This window comes from Amblyomma maculatum, chromosome 5, assembly GCF_055883805.1.
Source record: "Amblyomma maculatum isolate TAMU_Amacu chromosome 5, ASM5588380v1, whole genome shotgun sequence".
In the NCBI taxonomy this organism is placed as follows: Eukaryota; Metazoa; Arthropoda; class Arachnida; order Ixodida; family Ixodidae; genus Amblyomma; species Amblyomma maculatum.
In genome coordinates this window covers 162,784,312-162,797,499 of record NC_139348.1, presented here as the reverse complement: position 1 = coordinate 162,797,499, position 13,188 = coordinate 162,784,312, and the positions used below count along the sequence as shown (strand labels likewise).

Here is a 13,188-nt window from a genome sequence, read left to right as displayed (position 1 = left end):
ATCATCAGTATAGAACTCCTCAGCTACTTTGACTATCGTGTCCATATTCGTGACGACATTGTCCACCTTGTCCCTTAACGCATGCATCTGATTTTTACCTATGCCCAATGTCCTCTTCATCGATTTAAGACCGCCTCTGTTCTTTAGAGCCTGCTCAATTTTCCCCATGTTATACTTCCTAATGTTGGCCTCTTTACGCTTATTGATTAGCTTTGATCTCTGCAAGTTCTATCCTTTCTGTTGGGTTGGAAGCTTTCAAACTTTTGCATTTCTTAATCAAATCTTTTGTCTCTTTTAATAGTTTACCAGTATATTCCCTAACTACCCTACCACCTACATCTACCGTGCACTCAGTGATGATTGAGTGATGATTGCTTCTTTGCTAAGGTCATCATCCTCGGTTAAATCTCAATATCTGTTCTGTAGCGAAATCCTGAATTCTGCCCTCGCCCTCACTGCTCATTCATTAATGGACTTCTTTCTTACTAATCTGTTCTATTCCCTCTTCAGATCTAGACTAATTCGAGACCTTACCATCCTGTAGTCACTGCATTGCACCCTTCCAGTTGCAGTAGAACCCTGCTGTTAAGTTCCTCACTGCTGCGTTTTCCTGGCTGTTTCATTCGGTCCCGGCATAGCTCCCATAAGACGCAATGTATTAGGAACACCGCTGTTACGTTCTAGCAGTGAGAATGTTCCCGCATGATACATCGCAACCTGGCTCCCCGAATCCATCTGAGGAACGCGCTCCAGCCGCTATTTTGGCTTTTGACAAGTCTTGGCTGGGCTTGGCTGTGGAACTTGCTGGCAAGAAGCCGCATGCAATTTGGAGAGGCTGGCACTAGATGGCCATATCATCAACTCGTTATGCCACCATAGCCTCGAACCCATTTTTTTTTTCCTCCACAGTCGAGCCGTACGTAATGTCGTCAAAGTAACGTTGTAACTTCTTTATCAGGCTTCGATGGCGTCAATGGCGTCTCGCAAGTGGAAGTTGCTTTCCCTTGTTGAAGAGCTGGCTATACTGAATGCAGTTGACAGGCAGCCAGCGCGGAAGAGAGTGGATATTGCAGAAGACCTTGGTCTGCAACTCTCTAGGCTTAACAGCATCATCTCAAAGCAGGCCGAAAGAGAAGGAAATGCCGTGTTTTTCGGCCCGAAGGCTAAGCAGGCTCGTGGCACCAAGTATGCAAACCTCGACAAAGTTCTTCTCACCTGGTTCAAGCAGGCTCACACTGCCGGTGTCAACTTCGATGGGAACATTCTGTGCGATAGACATAGCCGACAGACTGGGCATCACAGACTTTGCGGCGGCGAACGGCTAGATCAACCGTTTTCGAAAGAGGCATGGCATCGCTTATAAGACGGTAAGCAGAGAAGCAGCAAGTGTCAGCTTAGAAACAGTCAATGATTGGAAGGCCACACTATCGGCTACAATTGAGGGGTACAAGCCTTATAACAGGGTATGACCTTTTAAGCAAAGGAGCCCAATGCTTAGATCAGGTACCGGAGATAGTCTGTGCAAAATGCTATAGTGAGCCGCGCACTGCAAAAATGCAAATCGAAGATCTTTTTCTTCTCAGTGCGGCCATCAAAGTCATTAAGCCTGAAAGGCAAAGCATGACATGGAGGCAAATGCAGCTAAGACCGATTGACGGGGCTCCTTTATTGTAACATGGATGGCTCGGACAAGGTAATGTCTTGGGTAATTGGAAAATATCAGAACCCACGATGCTTGTAGGACACTCGCTTGCTGCCATGTCACTACAAAAAGCAACAGTCATGCATGGATGACGTGTTCTTTGTTCAAAGAATTTCTTCGGTACTTTGACAACGAGATGGATTCCCAGTGTAGAAATGTTCTTCTTTTTCTGGACAACTGTGCTGCCCACCCTGAGAGATCCGCCATTTCTTCGAAACGTGATGCTTGTGTTCTTCCCACCTAACACTACAAGCCATTTACAGCCGTTGGATGCTGGCATCTTAAAGAACCTAAAGCATGTCTACAGGAAATGCATTGTGAAGTGCTGTCTCATGCATATTGATTGCGGTCAGCAACCTACGGCTATTTCGGTACTTGACGCTATGCACTACGACGCTTCAGCGTGGTCTGCAGTGAGCGCGTCAACTGCACAGCACTGCTTTGCTCTGCTTGGCTTCTGCATAGACGGGAAAATGGAAACTGGCGCAGATGCTGAAGAGTCGGAAGTACCTTGGGATCAAGGGCTAGCGGAGGCTATGAATGAGCTGGGTTCCACTGAAGTCACATATGATGACTACGTCACCGTGGATGCTGCCGTCGTGACATCAGAGTGCCAGAGCATTGCTGAGATTGTTGCGAATTCGGTCACGAGTAAAGGCGCTGACTGCGATGACGAGGAGCACAAGCTGCACGATTCCGAGAAGTCGATAGAACCGAGCTTTGGAGAAGCAGTTGCACATGGTTTTGGACCTCCTCCTCAGGTACGTCGCACCTCAAGGTGACAGTGACATCAATGCGGCCTTCCAGGCTATTGAGAAACCTGGGGTGCTTTCCAGCAAGAAACTGCAATCCACCATTCTCAATGTTTTTAAGTGTTTTTTTTTTTTTTCTCATTTTTAAGCTGAATAAATAGTTTCAAATCAAACCTGCACTGTTTTCATTCATTTTCGGAACTTTCCTCACCGTTGAGTTTTGCCTGCGTTTTCTCGGCTGTTAAGTTTTTTTTCCGGTCTCGTGAAAAATGTATGAATGAGGTTCCACTGTACCTCTACACCCTGCATAATATGTGGGGTTAGAACACAGTATGAAGTCAGTCTCATTTTTAGTCTCTTCATTAGGGCTTTTCCACGTCCACTTTCGGTTCTTTTGTTTGCTGAAGAAGGTATTCATGATTCTTAAGTTATTGCACTCTGCATACTCAACTAGTAACTTCCCCAGCTATTCCTAGAACCAATGCCATAGTCACCCACTGCCTTGTCTCCAGCCTGCTTTTTCCCTGCCTTGGCATTGAAGTCATCCATTAGTAAAGTATACTGCTTCTTTACTTTCCCCATTGCTGATTCTACATCTTCATAGAAGCTTTCGACTACCTAGTCATCATGACTACATGTAGGCACGTAGGCCTGTACAACCTTCAGTTTATACCAGCTTAGTTACGATGCCTGCCACCCGCTCATTTGTGAATTACTCTATATTACCTTATTGACAAGGAGCCCTACTCCTAGTTCTCGTCTCTCCGGTAAACCTCGTTGACACAATACAGATCCATCCTTAATTATAGTATATGCCTTATTAGGCCTCCTCACCTCACTAAGCGCTATGATACCCCATTTCATGCCCACTAGTTCCTCGAAGAGCACTGCTAAACTAGCCTCACTAGCTAGGGTTATAACATTAAACGTTGCCAGGGTCAGTTTCCAATGGCAGTCTGTCCAGAGCCAGAGATTCTTAGCACCCTTTTACTGCGTTGCAGGTCTGACCACCGCCATGGTCACTTGCTTCGCAGCCGCTGGGGACTAAGGTATTCATAGGAGGTTGTGGCCAGGGTGGCCAAATTCTGTTCTGGCTTGTTTATGTGGCACTTGTCAAATGGTGATTTTGCAAGGCTTCGTTTCATGACACTTTCTTTGCACACCTGTGTGCATATGCTGTATTTACACGTAAATAGCTTGACTGTGAATGTAACTTGAGGAGAAGCTTGAGACCTCACAAAAATAAAAAAAGTCATCTATGTTACGAAGATTCAAACTTATCCTTTTTTAACCAACTACAGCTGAAGTGCTCGCGGAAAAAAACAATAAAGTTGGCATGGAAAAATCTGGTGCCCGTTGTGGAAAATGTGCATGGCTTTTTCCATGCCTGCTCTCTAGAAGACGCAATGCAGGTAGCAGCAGTGTAAGTTGGGGACTACCGAAAGAAAAGCAAAAAAAAAAAAAGAGTAAAAGATGGTCAAAAAGCACTTTGCCAAGTAGGAAAGGCACTTGAAAAGGCTCCGCTGTGTACGAGTGGCTGCTTGTAGTGGTCCCTTTCTTCTTTTGTACCAAAGCACAAAGGCATTTATCCTTTTATGGGTACTGTTGATGCCTGCATCATTGTTTACTTGCACATGTTTCCATTCCTACCTACCAAAATTTTGGAATGAAACTCAGGCTGTTCTGCCACCTGCAGTCTGCAAGCGTGAGATTATGGTACACTAGCAGATATGGAGAGTATGCATCTCACCCTGCATAGATTAGCAATGTCCGAGAGGTATGTGCAAAGCATGCATGTAGCCTTACTAGTAACAGTTTGATCAGAGGCATAAATTGCATATAGCCTTACCAATGACATATCAGTAAATGGCACAAATTGCATGTAGACTTAGCAAAGACATATAAATAAGTGGCGTATATTCTGTTTGCCATATGCTCACGTGTTGCTGTTAACAGATGTTGTCTGTCTGTGCTTGCTCCGTACGATTCCTTGTGGTTCTTCAGTACATGTTTTTTCCTGAACCAGCAGATCGTAGCTTTCATATACCTCCCTTTGGTAGAGTTGGTACCCATCTTTCCTAGGCATATGTAGGAGCAGTGCGCAGTATCGTTTTTACATAGGGCCCTTTAAAGGGGCACAGTGGCATTCATCAGGACGCTAATTCCAGCCAACCTCTAAGTTCTTCACACCGTTCCGACATCAGTTCAAAAAGAACTACAAAAATCGGCGCGCGGAAACGAGAGTTATCCGGTTTACAAAATTCTAAATACAAGAAAAAAAGAATGCGTCTGAGCCGGTGTGAGAGGGAGCCCCTCTCCCATTTCACTCACCTAGCGTTCGACATGGGCGGAACCTATGAGGAACGCAGCTTTCTGCTGACGTATCGGAAGCTATCCACCATGGTTGCCTGTCCAACTCAACCTGCAGCTGCACTTTTTGCCAGTGTCATTACCATGGTAACGACGCTGCGAAGCTGTGCTATGAGGACCATCTTCTCCGTCTGCCCAAAGCTAGCCTAACCCACCAGACGCTGCTCCACACCATCTTTGCATCTAAGTGCAGTGCCCACATATTGTTCAATGCTGACAATAAATGTTTTCCAATCCAAATGCGGGGTTGTAGACGAGGTGGACCCGATGGTCAGCAAATCTGCGTCACCGTTCTGGTGTTTCGCCGGCGTCCATCGCTGCTGCTATCACGGGTCATTCGAGCACTTCTTGTGCGAAAGTTCGAGAACGAGTGCAAAAGGCGAAGATGGAGGAGTGGTGTACACGAACTAAGGCGCAGCCTACCCCTTAGATGTACAGGGTCAGCAAGGGGATCGCTCGTGGAGTGAGTGCACTTCGCGAGCGATCTCTACACAACTAGTGTCATCTATGGAGCATTGGAAGAAACGATCAGCCACGTGATTTTGGACTGCCCAGCGATTTTGCCGACCTCCGAGATCCGAACGTTGTCAGCTGCCTTGGGATTTGGGGAGCCTGCGGGAGTGACCTTTGTGCTTGTGACCGTAGAGCCTGGACAGCAAATTGGCGAACTTTTTTTCTTTTTCCCTTGTTATTCTCTATTTTTTTAATCTTTGGCTCCGCCGCGTCAGAAGGCAACAGCGACCCGCTACGAAGGGCAAAGCCACCATCACCATCATCACAGCAAGCAGACGCTCCACCGCACTTATTAACAACACCGCATTTACCTGAGTTTACCGTCCCTATCTTTACAAGCACTTGAAGAACACACGCCGAATTAAAACACCTTTTATTTGTTTTCTGCATAGTAACTTGAAGAACAGTTGAATGTAAAATCTGAAGTGCGTGCTCAACCAATCAGCGAAGCAGCGCCCAAGCGAGAAAGGAACGTCATGTTCGTTAACGAACTTCGCCGTCGTGTGTCGCTCACATCAGTGCCAAAACGCTGATTATTGAAGCGGATTAAAATATTAGGCGCTACGATTTCGTCGTCATGATTGGGCTTTGGGGCATCGGGAAGGTGTAAAGAACTCAGAGGTCGGCTGGAATTAGTGGTCTGGCGAGCGTCACGGCGCCCTTTTAAGGATTGTGACCCATTTGTGAATGTGTTCCTTTCCTGTTTCCACACAGTGCTTGGTGCAGGCCATGTACGACTTCCAGCCACAGGAGTCGGGTGAGCTCGAGTTCCGCCGTGGTGACATCATCAACGTGCATGACCGCACCGACGCCAACTGGTGGGAGGGCGAGATTGGATCGCGCCGCGGCTACTTCCCCGCCACCTATGTGGTGCCCTACCATACGTAGTGTGGCGCCTTCCACAAGGTGCAGATATAACCCCCCATCCTACCTGGCGGCAAGGGCCACCATTGTTGCTGCCGCCACCGCCGTTTGTCTTGTCCATCACACACGAGCCCTGTCAGGGTTGTTTTCCGTTCGTTTTATTTTTTTTCCTCAGTCCCGTTGCAGAGATCCACAATGCTACCCAGGGGACTTACCAAGACGGCACCCTTGGGATTTCAGCCAGCCACAGGCTTTCTGTTCCCAAGTTTTGGCAGTGGTGGTGCGAAAAATTCGTCACAAGGTGGTGACTGCCAACTCTTTTGTCCCAAAGTTTTGCTGGGACCAGTGAGGATTTCGCTGAAGGGTGGAAAATGATTTTTTCTTTCTTTTGCTTTTGTTAGCACAGTGCTGATTCTTTAGATTGCTGCCATTTGGCAGTCAGTGCTAGAGGAATCGTGTGACTGCAGTCCGTTACGAAGCACTCGTCTTTTTGACGCTGTGACTCATCAGGTGTCACTACCACTTCTTTCTGCGAGGTCCTTTCTAAACTGTTACTGGGGGGGGGGGGGGGGGGGGGGGGGGGGAAAGATTATGTTGCCTTAAAAAAAAATCTGGCAAAACCCCATGTGTTGGATGCACTCTGGTTTCGCTTTGACTTTATTCAAGAGCATGTCCAGCTGTCCTTAGTAACACATTGTGGTCCAAATTTTAGAACCTCGGGTTCTCGTGATGGCACTTCTGGGTGGGTAATGCATGAGTCAGGCATGGGAAAGAAAGGGTGCCTCTTGGCAGTGTTGTGTCCCTGCTTGAAGAGAGGAGTGAAAGAAATTACAGAGCAGTAGTGTGTCACTGTGCAGTCGGTTTGACTTTTATGATACATTGTCAGAGGTGAGGAGGACATGGCAACCTGAGGTGGTGCTTTACACGACCTTAAAGGAAGCAGCCGCGAGTGCAATGAAACGTGCCAATGACGCTTGCTGCAAGCACCGCATGTTGCAAGGGCGGTGTTGTGACACGCTGGAAGGCTGGCTGCCCAAACAGCGGCTCTTCCGACTCGTGCATGCATCGCAGCACAAAAAAAATGGCCGTTTTTGTGTGTGCTTTTGTCTGTGCGTGTGTGTGAGTGTGCATGTGTGCGCGCGGATATTCTTTACAGGATTGTGGGTCTTACTGCTCATTGTTCCTTGTTTAGTATTTTTTTCTAGCAGTTCTTACTGTCTTGGCAACTTACGCAGCGTATGTTGACCACAAATGATTACCACACACCGCTACTGCTGCTGCTACTGCTACTGCTACAACTACTACCACAATTGCCTCTTTGTGCAGGAAGAAGTGAGCTACAGTTATATTGTAGCCAGCCTTTCTCATGACTGCTTGCCACAGTTTGCTTCTAGAATTAGTTGTACATAGCCCCAAGCTGCTGTCTTCACTTGCATAGCAAGTATACATGACCCCCCCCCCCCCCCCCCCCCCCCCCCCTTCCCCTAACAAAGTTTAATTGCATAAATTTGTGGCTGAGCGCAAGGACAGAGCATAAATTTGTGGCTGAGCACAAGGACAGAGCTAATACATTATTTAAAAGCTTGTGAAGAGTTACATATCTGCAAAAAATATGACTCATGCGTCCACTATGTGCGTAGATCCGGTAGCCTCTCTGACGAGCTGCGACTACTCCAACCTAGATGCACTGATGCATGCAGCCTGTCTTTGCAGTCATTGTGGTGAGCTTAATGCAGTATACTTGATGTCCATTCTTGTGTATTCCCAGCCAGGTGGGGCCATCATCTCGAGCCAAATGTAGTGGGCGTTGTGTTCGGGGCGTTCCACACTTCATTCACTGAGAACATTACCGAAATGACAATGACGAAAGAGTTGCTAAGTCAGCCCAATGCTTTGTCTCCCTTGCTGCTCGTGCTTGTGATGATTTGGTATTGTGAATTGTGTACCTGCTGCATGCCAGAGCGAGTGGAATGCAAAGACCCCGTTATTCTAATTCAGCTGCTTTGGGTCGACCGATGTGCTGTACTAGTAGTGGAGTTTTATCTCGCTTATTCGCCTCTGAGGTAGGATTTCCCAGGTAACTTTCCAACATGATGTGCACAGGATTGTTCATTCACTAGGTGCCCACTGTGTTTTTGATGATAGGGCGCAGAAAATGTCACAGTTGTGCCATCATACTGAGGGAAGTTGCCTGCTGCCATCTGGTGAGAATCCTGCGTGCTGAATATTGACTCACTCTGCACTGCAACTTAGCCTTCACATGTCGCATTAGCAAAAAAGTGCAAAATCCCAATCGCTCTTTCACTTTAATGAAATTGATGAGCCTGCTTCAAGATTACTGCTTAAAAATGTATGTTTCATCTCCACATTGTTGGAGGCTGCTTGTTGCTTGCCCAAATGCATCCCTAGACTCGATTTTTGTTTTTTCTTTCTTTCTATGTTGCACTGCACATGGTGGTGCCCATGCGTCGGAGCTCCCTATGTGTAGCGCTGAGAAGTGAGGTGCGAAACGTCATAAGTCTGCCATCGTGGCAAGTCACTTTCGTGGTGGCAGACCCTTGGGTTGGTCGGCGTAGTTCGTGTTGTAAAAATGCACACTTTTTTTTTGTTTTCTATTCTTGGTAGCTTAGAACTCTGTACATAGTGCTAATGTTTATTGTACAAGTCAACGCGGTTGTGTTGATTAACCGTGCGGTACAGGCTTCTTATCGCTTGCATTTTGAGCAAAGCTAGCTGCAGTTTTTTTAATTTTTTTTTTCTGCTCTTGAAATGCCATCATCAGGCCATTTGTTTCTCCAAAGTTGAGAAGTGTCTCGGAAAATTGATCTTGTTTTTACCTTGTCAACCATCCCTCTAACCTAAACGGTGTGCAAGGCGTGCGTGTGTATGTATATAAATATGCCTCTGTTTTGTCTCTCTTTTTTTTTTTCCCCAATTGTCTGCATCTCATTGTTATTGATTTGAGTGTTCTACTGGCATCGTGCATCCATAATGGTTTCGGGCAGGCAAGTGGTGCCGGCCTCTGCTCTCTTCCCTCTCCCCCTTCTCCTTTTTCTCGTTCTTGTGGTTTCAGCAGGTGTGTCTGTGTGTGTGTGTGTAAAGGTAAGGAGTGCGTCCTTTGCATTTTTCTCTCTCTCTTTCTGTTTCTCTTGCATTCTCACCCAGTTGCTCTGTGTGCCCCGTTGAGGCTTTTGCTAATTTGTCTTTCGCTGTCCTGGGATGCAAGACGGCAACCACAGTGAAAAACATCTAGTCAGCCACCTTCTATTCCCCTCTCAGCCTCCATCTTTCCTCCCACATTTGTGTCACAGGCTGATGTTGCCCTCACCGGAGAGTCAAGCAGAAAAGCAAGTCTGTTTCCACTTTCCCCAAATGTGTGGGCTACATTTGGGACTACTCTCAGCAATCCACCTTCCTCCAAAGTTTTCCTAAGTGCTTTAACTGTGAGAGTGGGCAGCTTTTGTGAGCCGGCATACTTAATGGCTCAGTTGATGAGACGTAATTAGAAAAGATCTAGCGCTGACACTGGTGTGCACTCCTCATGTCTGCGCTAAATCATCTAATAGTATTGTCCGTGGTAGATTGCTGGAGAAGCATCAGTGTCATCGACCGTTTGGTGAGAATTTTATGAAAGAACTTGCAACCATTGCATTGGTAAATACAAGTTTCACCTTTTGGCTGTGCAGCATATGGACCAACTGGTGAAGCACCAGGGGAGGGAATGCTTGAAGTGAAAAACGACTGTTGCTTTTTGAGCATAGGTGAACTGATGGAGAGCGGTGCTCACGCATTGACCTGCACAGAAATCTCTGTGGCTGTCACCCAGCCAAAACATCAACTTGGGCGGTTACCCGAATATTGGAAGCCCTAGATGTGAGCGTAATTCAATTTCACTGAGCAATCTTCACTGAAGGGAACCCAGTCTGTGAGGTTTGTACATTTCCAGCAGCATCTTATGGTGTGTTTACCTGATATTCCAGCAAATTCCGCTGTTGTGTCGAAAGCCATTGACTTAGCCACTTCTTATTGCATAGACCTTTTCAAAGCGTGTTTGTGGGTGCTGCCATATTGGATACTGGGCTGTAGCACAGGGAAAGCTAAAGATTGTCCCCCCCCAAACTGACCCCTAAGCCCAGTCAAACCAGTTTTGCCGAGGCTCATGACAAGGTCTATAGGTAGGGCACATGCAAGTTAGTCGTTGCAGCACCACAGTCTAGAAAAGAGCTGCAGTACTCTCTAAAATTGGAGCACTACTTGCGGATTCCCTCGCGTTAAGTACAAAGCCATCCGTCATGCATGTGACAAGTAACCGTACAATTTATTGCCGCTCTCCAGATGCTTGGCACTTACTACCTTGTAGTGTCATCGGCATGCGCTCTCATCTGTCATTCATAGCACTGCATGCGATTGCATTCTTATTGCTACATGGAGATTACCCACGCAATGATGTGCAGAGAGACAGTCTGTGGCTGTCACCCATCTTAAAATATCAACTTTGGGTGCTTACCTGGAGGTTGAGAGGGAAAGGTGCCCTTCTTTATATAGAAGGCCCCTTGTGGCTGCCTCTTGCTATTCCTTTCTGCTATCCCAATTTTATTAATCTATAGGTTTTGCCACACTTTTTCCCTCCTTATTTTGAGCACCACTTGCCTTGAAGTTGCTGCCCTTCCTGGTCTCTTCAGTGAGTCTTCCATTGTTTGTTCTCGTATTCTGTATGCTCTTATTATTATTTTTTGTGGATGGTAAACGCTTTTGAGGTCACACATATACATGGCGTGGAACAAGTAGGTCAGATGACAGGGCCCTGTTCTTTACTGTATTGCTAAGAACATGCTTGTGGCTTTGTGTGCATTTTTCTCAGCTGTTGGCACAATGGTGAGTTTTTTGTTGCTGTTTTTGATGTATGGAACAAAAAATTGCTGCAACATTAGCCCTGATGTCACTGTTGTCCATCTGTTCCTTTCTCAGTGTCTAGGAATTGTAAAAAGCTGCTGCCGCCTACATTTCTCAAGAATTATCTGTTTTAGATATTTACCATGAATGAGATGCTGCTACTTTTTGTTTCACTGTATGTTGTGAAGTCTCACTGACTGTTGTGTTGTACTGATTAATCAAATTATGCTAACGGATAGTTTGTCAGGGAATAAGCCCGAGGAATAAATCTTGCCATGGCCACTCTTGCTGCTGCCATTTCAGTGAGGTCACTGTGGCTGATGTGCATTAGTATTGGGGGTCTCCCGTTTCACGCGTGGCAAAGTTCAATGGGTGGCACTTTGCTATGCCTCCTAGACCGGGCTTCTCTGTCATACCTTTCCAAGATTGCAGTGGCAGTTTGCTCGAAGTGGGTGCAGCCAAGTGCCGTCTCATTGCACCAAACTATTGTGTGCGTGTGTGTTTCTGTGCAGTGCCGCGTTTGCTCTGTGTGCTTTTGTGCACTTGTTTGCTCTGCACTGTCCCTCAGTCCATGCCATACTTTCATGCGACATCCTTCCTGTAGGCAACATTCTTTTTAGGCAACAATGTTTTTTTTTTTTTGCTCTCAGTTCAACTAAAAACAAAGCGAGCTTCAGAGTGGTGATTGTTATGAGAACAAGTTTTGTGTTTGAGTGTGTGCGTGTGGCACATTTTTTTTTATTTGTTTCTGCATGGTGGTTCTCTTTTTTTTTTTCATATATGTGCGCGAGTGGTGTGAAAAAAAAATTGAAACCTGTTAATGGAGAACAAAATAAAGTGAATTGTTTCCTTATGAGTTGGTCTTTATGTTCTCTTGAACGTTCTGTACCGCCCTTGTAACGGCTATGTGACCGTAGTGCTATGCCCGAGATCGCTGCGTCGAACCTTGACATAATGATAATAATTTGTTCACAGGAAGGGAAAGGCGCAGTATCTGTCAAACCTGTTTCTATGGACACCAGAACCGCGCTGTAAGGGAAGGAAGGAAGGTGGGAGTGAAAGTGGAAAGAGAGAAAGAGGAGCCGTAGTGGAGGGCTACAGAGGAATTTCGACCACCTGGGGATCTTTAACGTACGCTGACATCGCACAGCACACGGACGCCTCTTCGTTTCGCCTCTATCGAAACGCAGCCGCCGCTGTCCGAATCTTGGCAGCAGTGGGCACATTTTGGTGCAAGAAGAATACAATAATTTCAAAGTGGCCTGGCAGATGTTACTAGCAGATCTAGCGCGTCTCATTATGTAAATGATACAGTGCCCATTCCCAATGTATATTGTCACTCATAAAGGTAGCAGAAGTGTGACCGGAACATCATCTGAAACCTAGCGTTTCCCCGATGCACTTCAAGCTAGGCGAAAATTGTCAGACCGCGTGTAAAAAATGGCAGGAGTACAGCTGGCATGTGAGTACAGTTAAACAAGTAATGAACCTCCTTGTAGCGAACTCTATTAGAGTTTTTCAATTCCCATAAAACCCCAGGTGTCGAAATTTCTGGAGCCCTCCACTACGGTGTCTCATAGCCTGAGTTGGTTTGGGGCGCTAAATCCCTAAACAAAATCAATTCCCATAGGAGCATTTGAAAAGCAACATGCTACGCAGACCATCTCCTGTTTCACTTGCAAGCGGAAACGCTGCCGCGGCGACGCTCGTTTTCAGCTGTCGAGTAGCGACGCTGTTCCATTACGTAGGAAGTCGCGCTACGAGTTCGCTCAATCGCTTGCATGAGAACCGCCTCTAGGTATAGTGCTGAATTTATTGGAAGTTTGGCTGAGCTGCGCAAGTTTCGTGATTAAAACGAAATGACATGAAAGGGCCGTCTATGATCGCAGCTGTCTCCGCTGTTCTTGCTTTTGGAACGCAGGATTCAAGCATAAAAAAATAACAGGGCAAAAAAATTCTAGGGGCAACTTTGGGCCACTAAAATGCGATGAGGCGAAAGTAGTTGTGGCTGCAGGAAGAAAGAAAAGAAAATGCACGGGCCTGGCTCTGTAGCTGAGCCACCTCCGCTGCCTCAATTGTTTCACAGGAAGGGAA

The 13,188-nt window shown here is 46.4% G+C and overlaps 1 protein-coding gene across 2 annotated transcripts in view; it reads left to right on the top strand.

The window, feature by feature from the left end:
* The window catches only part of drk (growth factor receptor-bound protein 2 drk), a 31,946-nt gene extending 25,182 nt beyond the window's left edge, over nt 1-6,764 (top strand). For both annotated transcript variants that reach the window (XM_084604906.1, XM_084604907.1), the window contains one exon: nt 6,052-6,764. In XM_084604906.1, the coding sequence (XP_084461032.1) occupies nt 6,052-6,225 (174 nt within the window). In that variant the 3' untranslated portion in view covers nt 6,226-6,764. The remainder of the gene's footprint in view (nt 1-6,051) is intronic.
* The last annotated feature ends 6,424 nt before the right edge of the window (nt 6,765-13,188 follow it).